Genomic DNA, 22,629 nt, shown 5'->3' with positions numbered 1-22,629 from the left:
TTTTTTTTGCTAGTATTTTCTTGAGGATTTTTGCATTTATGTTCATTAGGGATATTGGCCTTTAATGTTCTTTCCTTGTGTCCTTGTGTTTTTTGTTATCAAGGTAACATTGGCCTTATGATATGAGTTTGAAAGTGTTCCCTCTACTTCAGTTTTTTGGGGAGAGTTTGAGCAGAATTGGTATTAGTTCTTCTTATGTTTGGTATAATTCAGCAGTGAAGCCATCATGTCCAGAGCTTCTCTTTGTGGAGAAGTGTCTTGTTAATGATTCAGTCTCCTTAGTCATTGCTGGTCTGTTCAGATTTTCTATTTCTTCATGACTCAGTCGTGGTAGGTTCTATATGTGTAGGAATTCATCCATTTCCTCAGCTATACAATTTGTTGGTATATAGTGGTTCATAATTCTCCCTTGTTTTTGTGTTTCTATATTATCGGTTTTAAACTCTGCCCTTTCATTTATGATATTATTTATTTGAGTCTTCTCTTTTTTTCTTAGTCTAGCTAATGTTTTATAAATTTTATCTTTTTGAAAAACCAACTCATAGTTTCATTGATTTTTTTTATTGTTTTTCTAGTCTCTCTTTCATTTTTTTCTGCTCTGATCTTTATGACTTCCTTCCTTCTCCTAACTTTAGGCTTAGTTCATTTTTTCTTTTTTTAGTTCTGAAGTATAACATTAGGTTGTTGATTTGAGGTTTGCCTTTGTTTTTATTTTTTTAAAAAAATTGATACAGGTGTTTTTTTGGCCATTAATTTCCCTCGTAGAACTCCTTTTGCTATATCCCGTAAGTTTTGGTATCCTGTGTCCCGTTTTTGTTTGTCTCAAGTTTATCTTTTGATTTTTTTTGACTTATTGGTTGTTCAGGAGTATTTTGTTTATTTTCACATATTTGTGAATTTTCCAAGGCTTCTCTTTTTTTTTTTTTTTTGAGATGGAGTCTCGCTCTGTTGCCCAGGCTGGAGTGCAGTAGTGCGATCTGGGCTCACTGCAAGCTCCGCCTCCTGGGTTCAGGCCATTCTCCTGCTTCAGTCTCCTAAGTGACTGGGACTACAGGTGCCCACCACCACACCTGGATAATTTTTTGTATTTTTAGTAGAGACGGGGTTTCACCATGTTAGCCAGGATGGTCTCGATCTCCCGACCTCGTGATCTGCCCGTCTCGATCTCCCGACCTCGTGATCTGCCCGCCTCAGCCTCCCAAAATGCTGGGATTACAGGCATGAGCCACCGCGTCTGGCCCTTGTTATTGATTTTTAATTTCATACCATTGTGATTGAAAAAACACTTTATATTATTTAAATCTTCTTAAATTTGTTAAGACTTGTTTTGTAGCCTAACATATTATCTGTTCTGCAGAATGTTTAATGTGTACTTGAGATGTAAGTGTATTTTGTTGCTGTTGGATGGAATGCTGAGCATATGTCTTTTAGGTACCTTTGCTCTAAAGTGTAGTTTAACTCTGTTTCCTTATTGATGTTCTATGTGGATGATCTGTCTACTGCTGAGAGTGTAGTATTGAAGTTCTCTCCTGTTACTGTATTAGAGTCTATCTCTTCCTTCATATCTATGAATATTTGCTTTATGTATTTAGGTGCCATTATATTGGGTGTATATATATTTAGAATTGTTATATCCTCTTGATGAGTAGAGCGCTTTATCAGTATATTATGACCTTCTGTTTCTCATTTTACAGTTTTGACTTAAATTCTATGATATGGTTTGGCTCTATGTCCCCACCCAAATATCACCTCAAATTGTAATCCCCATAATCCCCACAAATGAAGGGTGGGACCAGGTGGAGGTAACTGGATCATAGGGGTGGTTTCCCCTATGCAGTTCTCTTGATAGTGGGTGAATCTCATGAGATCTGATGGTTTATAAGCATCTGGCATTTCCTTTGCTTACACTCACTCTGTCCTGTTGCCCTGTGAAGGAGGTGCCTTGCTTCCCCTTTGCCGTCTACCATGATTGTAAATTTCCTGAGGCCTCTCAAACCATGCTGAACTGTGAGTCAATTAAATGTCTTTCCTTTATTAACTGCCCAGTCTCAGGTATTTCTTGATAGCAGTGTGAGAACGGACTAATATACTCTATTTTATCCAATTTAAATATATAACTACCCTTGCTCTCTTTTCATTTCTATTTGCACAAAATATCTTTTCTATTCCTTCACTTTTAGTCTATTTGTGTCCATAAACATGACATGAGTCTCTTGCAGGAAACATATAGTTGAGTTTTGTTTTTTTTACCCAGTTACTTTAAGTCTTTTGATTGGAGAATTTAGTTCATTTATATTCAAGTCATTATTGATAGGTAAGAACTCAGTACTTTCATTTTGTAATTTATTTTCTGGTTGTTTTGTTGATTCTTTTTTTTTTTCTTCCTCACTTGCTATCTTTCTTTGCAGTTTGATAATTTTCTATAGGGATATGCTTTGAATCCTTTCTTTTTATGTTTTGTGTAACTACTATAGATTTTTAGTTTGTGGTTACCATGAGACTACATAAAACATCTTCTACTTACAACATGCTACTTCAAGATGATAAATAACTTTACTGCATATAAAAACTGTACACTTTAATTCTCCCTTAATTTTATGTTTTTGAGTTCACAATTTACAGCTTTTTATAATTTGTATCCTTTAACAATTATTTTTTTGAGACAGAGTCTTGGTCTGTCACCCAGGCCATAGTGCAGTGGTGTAATCTCAGCTCACCGCAACCTCCGCTTCCCAGGTTCAAGCAGTTCTCATGCCTCAGCCTCCCGAGTAACTGGGACTACAGGCACGCGCAACTGTGCCCAGATAATTTTTGTATTTTTAGTAGAGACAGTGTCTTACTATGTTTTCCAGGGTGGTCTTGAACTCCTGAGCTCAAGTGATCTGGCCACCTCAGCGTCCCAAAGTGCTGGGATTACAGACATGAGCCACCACACCTGGCCTCCCTTCACAATTTATTGTAGTTACAGTTGCTTTTTAAAGTTTTGTTTTTTAACCATCATACTAGAGATAAAATTGCTTTACACACAGTATTTATAGCACTAAAGTATTCTGAATATAACTATGTATTATTTATACCATTGAGTTTTTTACTTTCATATGTTTTTGTTATTAACATATGAAAGTAACTGTTTCTTAGCTTAAATAACTCCTTTTTGTAATTCCTGTAAGACGAGGCTCATGGTGATGACCTCCCTTATTTTGGGGGGAAGATGGAGGTGAGGGAAGATTTTACTTCTCTCTTATTTCTGAAGGATAACTTTGCCAGGTAAAGTATTCTTGATTGGGAGCTTTTTTCCTTCAGTACTTTGAATATGTATCTTCCCACTGTCTCCTGGCATGCAGGGTTTCTGCTGAGAAATCTACTGATAGCCATGTTGTAACTCGCTTGTATGTGATACGTATCTTTCCTCTTTTGGTTTTCAGAATTCTTTGTTTTTGATTTTGATAATTGATTATGATGTGTCTTGGTGAACTCTCTTTGGGTTGAATTCGATTGTAACCTCTGAATTTTCTGTATCTTGATATTGGCATCTTTCTCCAGATTTGGGAAGCTTTCAGGCATTATTTTCTTAAATATGCTTTTTTGGGGGGCATTTTCTCTCTCTTCTCCTTTGGATCTCCTATTATATAAAAGTTAGGTCTCTTGATGGTGTCCCATAATTTTCATAAGCCTTCTTTATTCTTTTTACTTTTTGATCCTGTGACTCGATAATTTTAAATGTCCTGTCTTTGAACTCACTCATTGTTTCTTCTATTTGTTTGAGCCTGATGTTCAAGCTTTTAATAAAATTTTTCAGTTTAGTTATTGTATTCTTTATCTCTAGGATTTCTGTTTTTAAAAGTAGTGTCCGTTCCTTTGTCAAACTAATTCTTTTGTCTGTATATTGTTTTTCAAGTTTTACTTTTCTATCCATATTTTCTTATAATTCTGTTGATATGGTTTAGATCTGTGTCCCAAACCAAGTTTCATTTCAAATTGTAATTCCCAGTGGAGTTGGGGCCTGGTGGGAGGTGATTGAATCATGGGGGTGGGTTCTCATGAATGATTTAGCATCATCCCCTTGGTGCTGTTCTTGTGATAGTGAGGGTGTTCTCACTATCACTATCTAGTGGTTGTTAAAAGTGTGTAGCACCTTCGCCCTCACTCTCTCTCTCTTGCTCCTGCTCTAGCCATGTGATCCACCTGTTCCCCCTTTGCCTTCTGCCATGATTATAAGTTTCCTGAGGCCTCTCTAGAAACTGAGCAGATGGTAGCATCATGCTTCCTGTACAGCCTATTGAACTGTGAGCCAATTAAACCTCTTTTTCTTTATAAATTATCCACTCTCAGGGCTTTATAGCAATGCAAGAACAAACTAATACATCCGTGATCTTCTTAGAAGGATTATTCTGAATTGTCAGTCATTTTGTAGACCTTCATATTTTTAGGGATCATTGTTGGAGGTTTCTCTCTTAGTTTCTTTTTGTGGTGTTTATTTCCTTGATTTTTTTGTAATTGTTGTGTTCTTACCTTGGTGTCTGTGCGTTTGATGAATTGGCTTCCTCTTTTGGCCTTTGCAGATGTCCTTTGGTGGGGATGGACACTTTCAATATTTAGTCTAGCCTAAGATTCTGGATGGACCAGCTGATAGTGACCATGAGCAAGCAGATTTTGCTATTGGGTTCTTTAATTACAACGGGCTGCTGCCTGTTCTGTGAAGTCAGGTGTTGCTTCTGGTTGTGCTTCATAGTCCAGTGAGACCATTGGCTAGGCTGCACAATCAAGCACAGCTGCTGGCTGGGCTCTGTGATAATCTCTGATTAGGCAGGGTTGCAGTCTGGGTTCCCTGGCATGGTGGTACTCATGTTTGAAATCTGTAGTTGGATGGGGCTGAAGGTTGGACTCCAATGCTGGCAAGGTCTCTGGGGTTGCTGCTCAGCCAGCCACTCAGATGGGCAAAGCCAGATGCTGTGCCCACAGTTATGTGTAGTTTTGGGCTTGCCTCGCTCCAATGCTGGACAGGGGAAATCACTGCTATGATTGGATTGGACTACATGCTCTGCTCTGCAGATAATGCAGGGATCTGGGCTTGCCTCTCAGCCTGGGGAAGTATGCCAAGCTCCGAGGCTGGGTGGCAGATCTGGCTAGGGACTTGAGCTTGGCAGATCTCTCAACCGTGCTTCCTGCTCAGTGATGCTATTTGTTGGTCTCTCTGATTGGGTGCCTCCACTGGCCGGAATGCAGAGGTTGCTGTGAGCTCCATTTTCTCTTCTTTGTTTCTAGCTGATCTCAGATGTTCTAGCCCTGCTAATACTCCCAATGTTCCTTTTAAGGCAAGGCAGAAGTGGGCCTCCTGCCAGGCATCTTGGAATCCTGGGAAAGCTGGATATTCACCTCCAGATCTCTTTCTCACTGTAGAAACCATGGGCTTAGGGGAATCCTCTCTGTGTGGCACTATGGTGGTTTGTGGGAGGGGACGATACAGTCAATGTGAAACCATTTCTATTATTTTTGTAATGTGACTTTTGTCAGTTCTGTGATCCAAGAGCATGTCTCAGACTCACTCCCAATTTCTGGAATATTCACAAAGGTTTTCTTGTCTGTGAATGGTTGCCAGTTGGATTTCTATGAGATAGACTGGAGCTGGGGAACTTTTATTCCACCATCTTGCTGATGTCCCTCCTCCTCATCCTTAAGAATTTAATACATCTTTACTTCGCATACCATGACAGCTATTTAGTAAATATGCAAAAGAAAGACTTGTCATAGTTCTTATATTTGTGGGTTCATTATCTGGATTACTAAACAAAGCTTACACATTTGAAACATTTCCATTTTATAGAGAAATGCACAATGTGCTAGGAGAATAAAGATGTTAAGTCCTAGAGCATATAGAGAAGGAAGGCATTTATTCAGTTAGTGGGATTAAAGAACACCTTAGAGAGGAAGAGAAACTTGAGTCAACTTTGAAAAGACTGACTGGATGAAAAAAAAAAAAATGACCTACGGATAGTATGATGGACAAAAGGCCCTAGAATCCAGAACAACCATGGCTTGCTTGGAAAATGTCAAGGGTATTGGAGTCTGGATTGCTGAGGACAGATTAAGGAGCCTCCCACTTGAGGTTCAATATGAAAAGCATTGAAGGAGAGAGAGCCTTGAAACTAAAGTCTTGAGTTAGAAACAAAAAACCAAAGTGTGCTTGACTGTGCTTCCTTTAATCATTCCTTAAATTTATTCTTGACCACAATACTAATTACCTATGAATCAGTAATCCTAGAACTCTAATTGAATTTTACGCTGGTGACTTAATGTTTTCAGGATTGCAGTCCTTGGAATTTACAAAGAAATAGTTGGGTGCTAAATATCATGCCATAATCTAGAGGGTATTCAAACTTCAGTGTAAGAACCGTAAGCTGGAATGTGCTATTAGACACAGTAGTGGGTGGTAATACGCATTTTGTTCTCATGCAGTGAAACTGGTTGCCTTTCACTGAACATCTTTGTTCCTAGAACCTTAAAATCTAATCATGTCTGAATAAATGCATTGAAATGTTTTTTTCAAATATATTGTGGAAAACTGTGAAAGAAGCATTTTTCATAGTTCATTTCCTCCAATATTCATGTCTTAACTAATCTTAGTGCTTACCAAAAGGTAACCTGAAAGAAGGCATTGTGTACAAGTTGAACAAAGTAGAAGTAGTTCCACATACCAGTGAAGCAGAATAATAAGTAATATAAAGTAGCCAGTGGTAGAATGGTTGCTGCGTTAACTGGTAATTGCCTCAGACAAAAAATATTGTCTTAAGTTATACCCAAATGTGCAGGGGTTTAAAGACAAATAAAATACTGCATTGCTTTGAATAAAAGACATCGTTTTCATGTTGTTGACATGGAGAGCTTTTTCATGACTGTAAGAACATCTCTTTCTCATTGCATGTAAACAAACATCTGATCATAACATGGACAAAGTGATAGAAAAAGTTAGATCCAACATGCTTTTATTTACTTTGTGTGTGTTTTAAAGAATTTGGAACTAAATGTTGAAAATTGTAAATTCAGCAAGTCTTGAACCAAGTTGGGTGCACTGTGCAATCTTTGTTTTCATTTGATTAGTATTTATATGTGCCAGGCACTGTGATAAATGGTTGATACTATTTCACTGATGACAGTGGACATGGGGTGATGTTACACTGGGGGAGAGAGACATTACAAACAGCCCTAATGAAGATGTAGATTATATAGTGAATCTGAAGGTAATATATCCTGTGGAACAAAAGGGTAGCAAAGCAGGGAAAGGGGAACTAGGTGGACTTAGGGGCTGCGGAATTGCAATGTTCAATTTAAAATTGAGTGGTCTGGGAGGTCTCGATACAAAGGTGATGCTAAACAAAGCCTCAATACTTTGAGAAAGTGCTGTATGACTATCAGGCAGAACCTCTTGCCCCCAAGGTGAGAGCACTTCTGACACATTATAGGCCTGGGCAGCAGGTAGGTGGACTGTGGTGGTGGTGGTGGGATAGAGCAGTAAAGGTGAGCTGTGAGAGGTCACTGGGATTGGATTAAGTGAGGCCTCTTGGGTGTGGTGGAATCTTTGACTTTTCCTTTTTCTATTTTCTTTTTTAATAACAGCTTTGTTGAGATAAAATTCACGTACCAACAATTCACTTGTATGTGTACAATTCAGTAGTTTTTAAAATTGTATTCAGGATGTTATGTAACCATCATCACAGTCAATTTTAGAAAATGTTCATCTTCCCCAAAAGAAACACCGTATCCTTTAGCAGTTACCCTCTCAGATCGCCATCTCACCCTAGGCAACCACTAGTCTGTTTTCTGTTTCTATGCATTTGCCTATTCTGGAAATTTAATATAAATGGAATCCTACAGTATGTGATCTGTTGTGACACTTAGCTTAATGCTGTCAAGGCTCATCCATATTAAAACATGTGTTAGTTTTTTTTTTCCTATTTTTAATTAATTTTTGTTTTGAGACAGGATCTTATTCTTTTTCCCAGGCTGGAATGCAGTGGGGCAGTCATGGCTCACTGCAGCTACAACCTCTGGGGCTTAAGCAATCCTGCTGCCTTAGCCTCTCGAATAGCTGAGGCTATAGGCACATGCCACCACGCTCGGCTGATTTTCTTCTTTTTTGCAGAGACACAGTCTCACTATGTTGCCTACCCTGGTCTCGGACTCCTGGGCTCAAGCGATCCTCTTGCGTCAGCCTCCCAAAGTACATGTATTAATCCTTCTTTCCTTTTTATGTTTGAATAATATTCTTTTTTATTTTATTTTATTATTATTATACTTTAAGTTCTAGGGTACATGTGCATAATGGGCAGGTTTGTTACGTATGTATACTTGTGCCATGTTGGCGTGCTGCACCCATCAACTCATCAGCACCCATCAACTCGTCATTTACATCAGGTATAACTCCCAATGCAATCCCTCCCCGCTCCCCCCTCCCCATGATAGGCCCCGGTGTATGATGTTTCCCTTCCTGAGTCCAAGTGATCTCATTGTTCAGTTCCCCCCTATGAGTGAGAACATGCGGTGTTTGGTTTTCTGTTCTTGCGATAGTTTGCTGAGAATGATGGTTTCCAGCTGCATCCATGTCCCTACAAAGGACACAAACTCATCCTTTTTTATGGCTGCATAGTATTCCATGGTGTATATGTGCCACATTTTCTTAATCCAGTCTGTCACTGATGGACATTTGGGTTGATTCCAAGTCTTTGCTATTGTGAATAGTGCCGCAATAAACATACGTGTGCATGTGTCTTTATAGCAGCATGATTTATAATCCTTTGGGTATATACCCAGTAATGGGATGGCTGGGTCATATGGTACTTCTAGTTCTAGATCCTTGAGGAATCGCCACACTGTTTTCCATAATGGTTGAACTAGTTTACAATCCCACCAACAGTGTAAAAGTGTTCCTATTTCTCTACATCCTCTCCAGCACCTGTTGTTTCCTGACTTTTTAATGATTGCCATTCTAACTGGTGTGAAATGGTATCTCATTGTGGTTTTGATTTGCATTTCTCTGATGGCCAATGATGATGAGCATTTTATCATGTGTCTGTTGGCTGTATGAATGTCTTCTTTTGAGAACTGTCTGTTCATATCCTTTGCCCACTTTTTGATGGGGTTGTTTGTTTTTTTCTTGTAAATTTGTTTGAGTTCTTTGTAGGTTCTGGATATTAGCCCTTTGTCAGATGAGTAGATTGCAAAAATTTTCTCCCATTCTGTAGGTTGCCTGTTCACTCTGATGGTAGTTTCTTTTGCTGTGCAGAAGCTCTTTAGTTTAATTAGATCCCATTTGTCAATTTTGGCTTTTGTTGCCTTTGCTTTTGATGTTTTAGTCATGAAGTCCTTGCCCATGCCTATGTCCTGAATGGTATTACCTAGGTTTTCTTCTAGGGTTTTTATGGTATTAGGTCTAACATTTAAGTCTCTAATCCATCTTGAATTAATCGTGAAAATGGCCATACTGCCCAAGGTAATTTATAGATTCAATGCCATCCCCATCAAGCTACCAATGAGTTTCTTCACAGAATTGGAAAAAACTGCTTTAAAGTTCATATGGAACCAAAAAAGAGCCTGCATTGCCAAGACAATCCTAAGTCAAAAGAACAAAGCTGGAGGCATCACGCTACCTGACTTCAAACTATACTACAAGGCTACAGTCACCAAAACAGCATGGTACTGGTACCAAAACAGAGATATAGACCAATGGAACAGAACAGAGTCCTCAGAAATAATACCACACATCTACAGCCATCTGATCTTTGACAAACCTGAGAAAAACAAGAAATGGGGAAAGGATTCCCTATTTAATAAATGGTGCTGGGAAAATTGGCTAGCCATAAGTAGAAAGCTGAAACTGGATCCTTTCCTTACTCCTTATACGAAAATTAATTCAAGATGGATTAGAGACTTAAATGTTAGATCTAATACAATAATATTCTACTCTAAGAATAGACCACATTTTGTTTATTCATTTATCAACTGATGGATATTTGGGTGGTTTCCTCTTTTTGGATGTTATGAATAAGGCTACTATAAACATTTGTAGACAAAGTTTTGTGTGGATGTATGTTCTCATTTCTTACCTTGGAGTGAAACTACTGGGACACATGGTAACTCTATTTAACGTTTCGAGGAATTGTCAGACAGACTGTCTTCCAGCATGTCTATACCATTTTATATTCCCAGCAGCAGTGTTGAAGGTTCTGACTTCCTACATCTTCACCAATACTTGTTACTATTTGTCTTTTTTTATTATTGCTATTCTTTGGGGCATGAAGTGATATGTCATTCTTGTTTTAATTTGTAGTTGCTTAAAGACAGTGATGTTGAGCATCTTTTCATATGCTTTTTGGCCTTTTGTATATCTTTTTGGAGAAATGTCTATTCAGGCTCTTTGCCTATTTTAAAATTGAGTTTAATTATCCATTTATTATTGGGCTATAAGAGTTATTTATATATTCAAGATATAAGTCGCCTATCAGAGATATGATTTGGAAATATTTTATCTCATTCAGCACATACCAAGGGCTTAATTAAATTTTGTCAAATAAATATTAGAACATCCTAAATTATATTTTCACTACATTATTGTTGTAATTTTAGAATTTAGCCAATTATATACCAATTTTAATTTCTCTCCTTAAATAATTAAAATGTATTAAGATAAATTGATAAATGTCTCATTATTTTAATACCTTTAAATTCATCATTATTATTGGTGAGGTGTTTAAAATCTGTCATTTAAACAAATGGACAAATTACAAAAACATGGAACACATTTTTTGTTTAAAAAATTAATATTTGATTTTTAAATTTTATAGATGGAAAAAGTGGAGGCAGATCTAACTAGATCCAAATCTCTTCGTGAGAAACAATCAAAGGAGTTTTTATGGCAACTGGAGGACATCAGACAGCGGTATGAACAACAGGTTGGTCTTTCCTTTTGATGCTGCCATTGAATTTTTAAAATACATATATACTTTCTCTTTTAAAAATTGCTATCATAAAATATCTGCATAATGAAAATATTACTAAGAGCTGTTATTACCAACATATTTAAAATAATGTTTGTTTCAATAAAATCTGTAAACAGAATTTTAACACTCCACTGAAGTTTATTCTGACAGTTTGTTTTATCTGAATGTTTGATTGAAACATCGATTGTAATTGATGAGACTGGGTAATTTCTAAGAAAAGAGCTTTGATTGGCTCACAGTTGTGCAGGTTGTACAGAAAGCATAGTGGCCTCTGTTTCTGGAGAGGCCTCAGGAAGCTCCCAATCAAGGCAGAAGGAAGCGGAAGCAGGCAGCTTACATGGCAAAAGCAGGAGCCAGCGAGTGAACCAGCGAGACAGAGAGAGAGAAGCGAGGAGGTGCCGTACACTTTTAAATGACCAGATCACTCGTGAACTCAGAGTGAGAGCTCACTTATCACCAAGGGGATGGCCCAAACCATTCATGAGGGATCCGCTCCCATGATTCAAACATCTCCCACCCCATGATCCACCACCTCCAACACTGGGGATTACATTTCAACATGAGATCTGGGTGGGAACAAGTATCCTAACAATGTCAGTAATTCTTCTGTCCTGTCACAGCACTAGTTAAACCTCCATTAATTTGAGAAATAGGGCTGAGTACTTACTATGTGCCAGGTGCTGTCCATGGTATGAGGGAGAACAGCAACAGAGAGCATGCCTCCTCTCTCATGGAGTTTGCTTTTTGGTGACTAATCAGTCTACAAATTAAAAAGTGAAATAATTTTGAAGAGTGAGTTTTATTATTATTATTATTATTATTATTATTATTTTTGAGATGGAGTCTCACTCTCTCACCCAGGCTGGAGTGCAGTGGTGCCATCTTGGCTCGCTGCAACTGCCACCTCCTGGGTTCAAGCGATTCTCCTGCCTCAGCCTCCCGAGTAGCTGGGATTACAGGCACACGCCACCACGCCCGGCTAATTTTTGTAATTTTAGTAGAGACGGGGTTTCATCATGTTGGCCAGGCTGGTCTTGAACTCCTGATTTCAGGTGATCTGCCCACCTCAGCCTCCCAAAATGCTGGGATTACAGGTGTGAGCCACCACACCCGGCCTGAAGAGTGACTTATGTAGAAGAAAAAATGGTACCTTTATAGCCTTTGCCAGGTGGAGGGTGGGAAGGGGATTACCAGCCTTGAATAACTGATCAGGGAAACCCTGATATTTATGCTGAGTTCTAAAAACTAGGAAGGAGCCAGCCATGAGCTCTGGAGAAATAGTATTCCAGTCTGAGGGAACAGCACGTTCAAAGATCCTGAGAAGAGAGCAAGCTGGAAGTGTTCAAGGAAGATAACTGATGATGAAGACCAGATTAGCCAGAGTATGGGGAGAAAAGTTCCTGCTGTGGGAGATGAAGGGGAAGAGGGAGGTTAGGACCAGGATGTGTAAGGAGTTGAGATTTTGTCCTCAGTGGTCTGCCTCTTACTTAGTAATACAAAGTTTTATTTTCTTCTTTTAAAAATATATTTCTGCTTATTCCCAAAATACTTAAAATTACTATTAATTTTTAGCTTGGTTTTCCTTTGGTAAACATGATCCTAAACCTCAGTGGCTTAGAACAAAAAAGGCTTATTTCATACTTATGTCATGTGTCCTTTGAGGACTGACTGCAGCTCTGACCCATGTCATGGCATCTTGAGTCCAGTTTTTAGAATGAACTATCTGGAACATTGCTATGGGAAATGGAAAAGGAAATATTTTGAGCATCTGCTGGCTTCTAACATTGACCCAGAAGTAAGTTTACTCAGATTTTATTGGCCAAAGCAAACATGGCCTCCCTGGTGTAATCCTCCGCCTGGAAGGAGCATCACAGAGAAGACCATCAAATGGGGTTAGCATAAAACAGTTTACCATGCTGACTACAATTGCAAACTTAGAAAATGTAAAAACATAGAAGATGCTGGAACTGGGTTTTCAAGGTACATTCTTTATCAAGCAGCACAGGTGTTATGACACAGGACCAATAAAAAAGGAAATGTAGTTTTGGCAGACAAAATATTCATCATTGAACAATATGTACATAGACACAATAATTAGATGACATTTATTGTTTTCAACTTTAAAAACTAGCTTAGGGTTACAGAACAGGGCATAGATGTTACCAACTGTATTAGTCTGTTCCCACACGGCTAATAAAAACATACCCGAGACTGGGTAATTTATAAAGGAAAGAGGTTTAATGGACTCACAGTTCCACATGGCTGAGGAGGCCTCACAATCATGGCAGAAGGCAAAGGAGAAGCAAAGTCACCTTTTATATGCTAGCAGGCAAGAGAGCTTGTGCAGGGGAACGCCCATTTATAAAACCATCAGATCTTGTGAGACTTACTTACTAACACGAGAACAGTATGGGGGAAACTACCCCCATGATTTAATTATCTCCACCTGGTCCCGCCCTTCACACATGGGGATTATTACAATTCAAGGTGAGATTTGGGTGGGGGCACATCCAAACCATATCACCAGCCTTGCTATTCTAACAGTAAAGGTTAAGATGGTCTAGGTATGGAAGTGGAAGAAAGGGATGGAGGGCCTGGGAGGGGAAGGGTGAGAGCACTGAGGTATTATCATGAAGTGTGGGTTTGAGCAGCTGCCCATGTAATGAAACAAAACACAGAGGTTTTAGTATATTCCTCATTACAAGGTTGACCACTGGAGGAACTGAGAGGAATGGAGTAACTAGTAAAATGGTGACAAGAGTGGGAGAGAGGAGCGAGGGAGTGTAAATGAGCTAAATCCCCATTTGTCCTAGTAGAAAACCTATAAGGAGTGTCTAGCTTTGGTAATTAGAGAGCTCTGTAGCATGTTTTGTAGAGGCAGGGAAGTAATCACCAGAGAAAGGAGCACAGACGTGTTTTAAAAGAGTTGCCACTAGTACAGGAGTGGGATGGGGCAAGGACCTGTTACTTTTTGTTAGAAGACGAGATTTACCATTTTATTTTTAAAAATCATGTGTGCACATATACAGACACATAGGCACATATGAATATGTATACTTTATATTTACATATTCATATATAAGAGATATATGTTCTGTTCCAAAAAAAATAATTCATATAGATTTTAATCCCCAAATTGTATTTCTTAGAACCTATCCTATAGAAATATTTCTACATGTGCAAAAAGATGCATGTTCATCCATGTTTTGGGAGGATTATTTGTAATATTGAAAAAAGTTGTAAATAAAATGAATGATTAAATAAATTATGCTGGCCGGGCGTGGTGGCTCACACCTGTAATCCCAGCACTTTGGGAGGCCGAGGCAGGCAGATCACAAGGTCAGGAGATTGAGACCATCCTGGCTAACACAGCAAAACCCCGTCTCTACTAAAAATGCAAAAAATTAGCCGGGCTTGGTGGTGGGTGCCTGTAGTCCCAGCCACTCGGGAGGCTGAGGCAGGAGAATGGCGTGAACCCGGGAGGCGGAGTCTGCAGTGAGCCGAAATGGCACTACTGCACTCCAGCCTGGATTTGACAGAGCGAGACTCTGTCTCAAAAATAAATAAATAAATAATGCCAAATACCTACTGTGGAATACAATATACTTATTAAAAAGATTGATATAAATCTGAAGGTGCCAACATATGCAGATTTCTAAGACACGTTGGTGAGGGAAATAAAGCACTTCTTAGAACACTTTGTATATTATGATCCCATTGATGTAAAATTAAAACATTGTGTCTCAAAGTTAGATATGTAAATTCAGTGAAAAAATTCTGTAAGATTATACATGACTATGGAATTGGCCTGGAATTATGGGTTAGGGTTATGATGAATTGAGACTTTCATTGTATGCTCTAAATAACCTTTTTTACTTCAAATTTCATAATGAGCATATGTTATGCATTACTTGGATAAGTAAAACATTAAAATTATGAATGCTAAGAAACAACACAATGGAATAAATATTTTGGAGCATTTATATTATATTCTTTTTTTTTTCTTAGAGATGGGGTCTTGCTCTGTCTCCCAGGCAGGAGTGCAGTGGTGCGATTATGGCTCACTGCAACCTTTAACTCCTGGGCTCGAGCAATCCTCTTACCTTAGCCTCCCAAAGTGCTGGGATTACAGGCATGAGCCACTGTGCCTGGTCTGTATTGTATTCTATAGCATTTTAAGTGGGTAATAAATTTGGATTAATGAAATAGAAAATAAATTCAAACAATTTATATGCAATGTAAAAAAATAACCAATAAGTGAAAAGCCTAAAAGAGAAGAAAAGATAGAAGATAGAGCTGACACATTATTTTCAACAGTGCCAAAGTATGGATAACTTCAGACTTTCTAACTGCAAAAGCCAGTGCAATGGAGTTATTCTATCAGATTTTTTAAAAAATGGTTTTATATAAAAATGAAGTAGTTAATTTCCGATTAATATGTGATGGTGACTGAAAGTCATTCTAACACATGCCAAATTAAAAATATGTATTTCTCCTGAAATACACTTTTATCTAAAGAGCCATGGAGGGTGTTTTCCACAACTTTAGTAATGGGAGGAAGTGGCTTGGAAACTGGTTTTAGAAACTAGGTTCAGAAAACTATATGAAGAAAGCTGGAATTGGGGAGTAAGGGGTGGTAAGAGGGAGGGAAACAGAGGTAATTATTAATCAAATGTAAATAAAAATATTAAGGAAGGGCAATGAATGTTACTTTTTATTATGCTATAGTTACAAAGTATAATTTAGGTATTTTTGGATTAAAAACAATATTAGAAGCACTAAGAAAAATAAGAAAAATGTCAGCTCCTCTATGTAAACTGATGAAGGAACAGGGGAGAAGGGAAAACCAAATTTAAAGCTCTTTATGTAACACAAATGCTAATCAGAGGTTATTATACTACAAGGTGAGTATAAGATGTAACAGAATTCTCTGTGGGAGTTTTAAAATTATATTCCCATTTTGATGATAATCACATGGGTCACAAATTTATAACCAAGTGTGGCCAAATGATGTCAGCACCTGATTTGCATTTACGTTGTAGTTGTTTTGGCACACCACTGACTTTGAAAGTCAGACACAATAAGAAAAAACACGAAGGAAAATTTAAATGTATTTGACTAAATAATAAAAAGTATTTTGAGTTAAAAAAGTAATTGAAGAAATAATTGAAGCAGATATCTTAGGCAAAGAGTAACTCTCCTTATAAAATTAATACATGTATAATATATAAAGATAATTAGCAGATAAATATAGTAATTAGCATAAATCATAAGAAAATCATTAATGTCCCAATAAGTGACCTGGCAAAGGAAAGAAAGAGATAAGAAATGAATCAAGTGAACAGCTGTGTAGAAACATCTTTAGCCTTGGTGTTAATAAAAATGCAAATTAGAATTAACCATGATGTGCCATCTAAAGTCGGTAAAAGTTTAGTGAAATTGGTACTTTTATACATGCTAGTGGCATTATAGGCTTTTTGGAAAGGATTCTGGCAGTTTGTATCAAGAGTCATGAAAAGTGCTTACACCCTCTGACCCAATTATCCTTAACCTCAAAAATCAGACAGAAATATAAAAACAATGTTGTTAATTATTTTTTAGAGAATGAAATCATGGTGAATTCTTTTTTTGTATGCCCCCTATTATCCACGTCGTGACAGTTTCACTCTTTCAATGTAAAAAATGTATATAAATTTGTTTGGAAGCATATTAAACTTCAAAGGCTTTTCTCAGAATGATAGATTTTAAAATCTATCAAATTTTTGTCTTTGTATTTTCTTGATCAAAAATAATACTAACACAGGAAGGGATACTGATGAATTCTTTAAAGAACTGATACTATTAATGGAAGGCATATACCACTGCATCAATTTTTCTTTTTTTTTTTTCATGAAAAAAGATGACACAAATGTAGTATATAACAGGAATGTAAAAAACACACACAAGCGTACCTCAGGTGAGTGCAGATTTCACCTGTTTTTATTCTTTCTATATCTAGAGGCCTATACATTAGAGTCAATGCTGAGAACGAAGATCCCAGGTGGTAGTTCACTAAGGAAAGATGAAGGCAGGAGTATGAACTAGTACATTTTAGGGGAATATTTATTGATGTGACAATATACAAACATTTTTAGTTAGCTTTTTTTTTTTTCCAGCAGAATATTGTATTAACTGTAACGGTATTTCCCCTGACCACTCCACAAATTGTTCGGATTTTTTCCTGTGGAAGTTTATCATGACAAACGATAGGCATACAGTAGTGAGCTCTACAAGCCAGCATGAGTACACTAAGAATGAAGCCGATTAAACTAAGCTCATTTGCTTCTTTGAACAGGGTAGCCAGGCTGGTAGATAAGGAAATAGGAGTAGATGTAATATATCTGGCTTTCATGGAGCCATCTGACGGTGTCTGCATGAAGGCAGTTTGGGGAAATGTGGTTCGAATATTGGTACCTTTATGTGGTTAAGTGATAGTTCAAAGGGCCATCTCTGAATGATTAGTGTCAACCTGAAGTGAGATTTCTGTGTCTCTCAGTCAGTCGAGGATGATAAGGGATTAAAAAAAAAAGTTTATAAAGTTTCCCAATGCTTAGAGTTCTGAGGAATAGTTAATATGCAGGATAAAAAAAAAATGAGTTTTCTGCAGCTTTAAACAGGCTGGAATTAAGAAGATTACGTTTATTGGGGTTGAATATAAAATGCCATGCTTTGGTTTAGAAAATCAGTTGCAAAAGTAGAAGGAAGACAGAGAGCCACAGAGATAAGGGGAGTGTGGTGCCTGGGACACAGGGGACAAGAGAGCTAGCAGATACAGTCCCAGGTATTGTTTATGTTTCAGGTCACATAAGGAATAGGTCGATTTTGGTCACCACATTTTAAGCAGGCCACTGACAAACTTGAACGTGTTCAGAGAAGAGTTTTCAGAATATAGAAAGGTCTGGAACTATGTCAGAGGGGATACTCAAAGGGAGGATTGCATATCTCTCTGTAAATTTAAGGTCTGAATTTCAGGGAGCATTGGGCTTGGTCTGTGTGATAAAAATCCTAAAAACCCACAGTTATTAGGATCTACCCTGGACCAGGCTACTCTGCATGCTTTACACATATTGAGCCACTCCCCATCTTCACAGTTATATATATATAATTTTTTAGACAGAGTCCCGCTCTGTCACCCAGGCTGGAGTGCCAGTGGTACAATCTTGGCTCACTGCAACCTCTGCCACCCAGGTTCAAGCGATTCTCCTGCCTCAGCCTCCCAAGTAGCTGGGATTACAGGTGTGTGCTTCCCCTCCTGGCTAATTTTTGTATTTTTAGTAGAGACGGGGTTTCGCCATGTTGGCCAGGCTGGTCTCAAACTCCTGACGTCAGGTGATCCGCCCGCCTCTGCCTCCCAAAGTGCTGGGATTACAGGCGTGAGCCACTGCGCCTAACCCACAGAAATCTTGTGAGATAGCTGCCACTGTTTATTGTTTTCATCTTCTAGTTGTAGAAACTGAAGTATCCATTTAAGGAAGTGGCCCAGGGTCCCACACAGTTCATAGAACCCTGCTCTTGACCCCACTCTAAATGCACTCCCACAGAGTTCCAGGGGGCAGAAATTGAACCCATATATAGATGGTACCGTGAGGAATATTTCGTATTGTTTCAAGGTAGTTCTTTTCTGAAGAACTCTTCCTTCAAATGTGCAACAGTTTTTCTTGTGAGAAAGTAAGTTTCCAGTGTGAGTGGGTTGCGGTGTATTTTTGGAGTGTTATGGAGGGGTACTGTGCCTTACGGGGGCTGTCCTACTGCAGTGGTCGCTTCCAAAACCAGGATTCTGGGGCTTTCTGTTCATCTGCCTGATTAGTTCCCAGCCCCTCTTGACAGACCGACTTCTCTCGTTCCACCGCTGACTTAGGTACCTGTCTGGCTGGATTTCCCCGTGTCAGGACTCTTGCCTACTTTCTCAGTTGCCATTCAAATGGAAGTGTGAACATTTTTCTATTGTTTTGTTTTTTTCTCTAAAAGGTAAAATTGTAAGTGTTATGATGATAGCATTTCACATCAGGAGGGGATTTAGATGCCGAGCATCTGGGCCCTCGCTTCTCCAACTCAGGTAAGGTGGTCCCGGGGGGAGTGTGAGCAAGTGCTGGGGGTTCCTGAGGCTGCGTACATGCTTCTTGGAGTGCTGCATTCACTCAGTTAGATTGTGGGAAAGCAACGTAGTTTTACTATTGAGGTAACATTCCTATTAAAACAAACATAGACTTTCCTGTTTTGTAAAATGCAAAGTTCTCATGAATTTTTAAGACAAAATAGGACATTTCAAAGAAACTTCCAGCTTGCAGAGGCTGCTTCAGGCTATGCCCTCAGATCCCCCAGGGGGGTCCTATTCATCTTCACTGCTGCTAAGAGTACTTTGGTGGAAAAGTTTTAAAAGCATTTATCCCGTCTAATCCTCACATTTTATAATGAGGGAACTGACTGACATTCAGAGGAGATGAATGGACTTGTGCCTTCTGGGCCTCAGTTTCCTTCTCCAGTTTTAATTTTTGAGCCCCTCTCTTACAGAAAGCATCGTGCCAGAAACTGTAATGAAGTGAAAACAGCAAAGTAGTATTTTAAAGTATCGTAGCCAAAATCCAGGCATAAAGTGTGCAGATGTGGAAAGAAAAACATCAAACACATGGGCTAAATGCTCACACAAATATCCTGTAAAGCCCAAGCTTTCATCAAGATTTCCTGTTTCTTTCCTGTATAACCCATTGGAACAAAAAGACAATTCTAATTGTCTTTTCACAAACCTCATTCAAGTTGGAAACAAACAACCAAGCAGGCATGCTAGGACTTCCTGGACTACAGAGATTTCTTTGGCAACTCCATGATATCATTCTTTAATCTTGTATTTTATATCTTTGCTTTCCACTACAAAGCCTTGAAGGAAAAATGTAGTTCAGCAGATAAACAAGTGGCCAGCTCTCCAGAAAGAATAAGTGCTTATTGTCAATGATTACAGAAACAAAACAAAACAAAACAAAACAAAAAAACACTGAAGGGCCAACTTCTTACAAGCCGCCATTATTTAAAACTTAAAATATTTTGGTAGCAAAGATAGTAGCAAAGACAAAACAAATTATGCAAGATAAGCAAGGAGGAAATTTTAAGTGAAGGTCAGTTGGGATATTTAAAAAGCAGATAGCACGCGATTCCCAATCCTTGTCCTTTGTAAATATTCTAGTCGTTAATTAGCTAGGTGGTATAACCTTCAAGCTTAGGCTTTTAAAATTTTTATTTATTTATTTATTTATTTTTGAGACAAAGTCTCGCTCTGTCGCCCAGGCTGGAGTGCAGTGGCACAATCTTGGCTCACTGCAACCTCCGCCTCCCAGGTTCAATCAATTCTCCTCCCTCAGCCTCCCAAGTAGCTGGGACTACAGGCGCATGCCACCGCACCCGGCTAATTTTTTTTTTTGTATTTTAGTAGAGATGGGGTTTCACCGTGTTGCCCAGACTGGTCTTGAACTCCTGAGCTCAGGCAATCCGCCCGCCTTGGCCTCTCAAAGTGCTAGGATTACAGGAGTGAGCCACGGCGCTCGGCCAGGCTTCTTTTAAATGAAACTATTTAGTCTACACTGGAAAAGGAGATGGTGGAAAGGAAGAGAGGGAGGAAAGAAGGAAGACACTCACTAGCATATGTTCCCAGGAAGGTAGAGATACTGGGCAGGACCCGCATTACGCAGGGAGCTGCTAGCCTCTGATGATGGCCAGGTCTCTCTCCTGTGCCTGGTGAGAAAAGAAGGGAAGGCCAGGTGTGTAGAAGTTTGTGGATCTGCAAAAGGCAGATGAAGACTTTCTTATTACTGAGGTTTTTCTTTGTCAGATAGGCGGCAAGATCATTTGCTGAGACTGGAGGATTTACATGGACAGGAGAGCAAATAAAAGTGGGAATTGTTTGAAATTATTTGGGTGATAGCAAGACTGATCCTAGTAGAAAGACTTCGTAAACTTTCTCTTCAGTATTGAGGTTCCAGATGAGGTTAATGACCGTGGATTTGTGGGGCTCCCTAAAATCCCTTCAAAATGGATTTCCATATGACTTACCGATTTCTAGATATATATGATTTATTGTATGTCCAGTATGCTGCTATTACTCTCTTTGTTTTATTCTTGCTCACCTTATCATACTCTTTTTGAAAGTCTTTTTTTGCTTGACATTCCTCTTCCAATTCATAATAAATAATTTTTGAACCCCAACTACATATCAGCCCCTGTGGTGTCCTCAGTGGTGATCGAGACAAATGCAATCCTTGATCTAATGGTGCTTCCTTTCAAATTACTTATTTGAATAAGCACCAAATTCAGGGAATGCAGCTACACCGCAAGTCACAGATTGGTCCTGCAGGCAATGGCAAAGTACCAGATTCCCAGCCGTTAGGCTGCCAGACTCAGAGGCCCAGGCAGTGATGCTACAGAGCCTGGGCCCCTGTGTCCAGGTCCAGTGGTTGGAGCCTAGAGTCATAGAATGGGCGCTGATATTTAGTGAAAGACACTATCTTCCTCTTTTTTTTTTCTTTTGACCTGAAGCTGTTCTCATCTAGGTTAAAACAAGTGGCACCTTTAGCTAGAGTGAATATTAAAAGAGCAAAGATGGGCTGGGTGCAGTGGCTCATGCCTGTATTTCCAGTAACTCAGGAGGCCCAGGAGGGAGGATTGCTTGGAGCCAGGAGTGAGAGACCAGCCTGGGCAATGTATTGAGGCCCCCATCTCTATTAAAAAAAAAAAATAGACTGGTATGGTGGCTTGTGCCTGTGTTCCAAGCTATTTTAGAGGCTAAGGTTCCAGAGTTGTTTGAGCCTGGGAGTTCAACGTTACAGTGAGCTTTGATAGCACCACTGCATTCCATCCAGCCTGGGTGACAGATTAAAAAAAAAAAAAAAAAAAGTTTTCCTAGATAGTTATATGGACTAACTCATTATTTAAGTACATTTAAAATATAAAGTAGTACCTTCTTTAAGTACATTTAAAATATAAAGTAGAACTAATGCCTTCTCAATCATTCATTATTTAACACATGTTATTGAGTGACTACTTTGTGCTAAACACAAGTGCTTAGGATATAACAGTGAACAAAATATAGAGTCTTTACCCTTATGATGATGGAGAAAAACACTACCACTACCCGCTATCACTACCAACCACCACTACTAGCATGCACACACACACACACACACACACACGCACGCACCTCTTTTTCAAAACAAAATTTAAGGTAGGGTGAGGTAATAATAACTGTTGTGAAGAAAAATAAGCTAAAGTGTGAGTGAAAGGGCTACTTTATAAATGGTTATTATTTTATACAAGGTGTTATTGTAGTTAAGATTGTTAGTGAAGGACTCTACTGAAATGATATTCAAATTAAGACCTGGATGAAGTAAAGGAGGAAACCATACAAAAACCTGAGGTAAGGAAAGAACATTCCAGGCAGAGGGAAGAGCAGTTGCAACAGCCATGAGAGATGGGTTAGTTTGTAGCTGGAATGGAGTGAACTTGGAAGAGAGTGGTAGGAGCCAAAGTACAGTACAGGGTAGATTTTATCACATCCTATGGATTGTAGTGGGAGATTGGATTTTATTCTGAGTGTGTTGAGAAGCCTTTG

At 38.7% G+C, this 22,629-nt stretch overlaps 1 protein-coding gene across 16 annotated transcripts in view; it reads left to right on the top strand.

The window, feature by feature from the left end:
• The window catches only part of CEP112 (centrosomal protein 112), a 551,317-nt gene that overhangs the window by 244,469 nt on the left and 284,219 nt on the right, over window positions 1-22,629 (top strand). For all 16 annotated transcript variants that reach the window (XM_031657708.1, XM_031657706.1, XM_031657712.1 and 13 more), the window contains one exon: window positions 10,839-10,946. In XM_031657708.1, coding sequence (XP_031513568.1) covers window positions 10,839-10,946 — 108 coding nt within the window. The remainder of the gene's footprint in view (window positions 1-10,838; window positions 10,947-22,629) is intronic.

This window comes from Papio anubis, chromosome 17, assembly GCF_008728515.1.
Source record: "Papio anubis isolate 15944 chromosome 17, Panubis1.0, whole genome shotgun sequence".
NCBI classification, from domain to species: Eukaryota; Metazoa; Chordata; class Mammalia; order Primates; family Cercopithecidae; genus Papio; species Papio anubis.
This window is presented reverse-complemented; position numbering and strand designations above follow the sequence as displayed.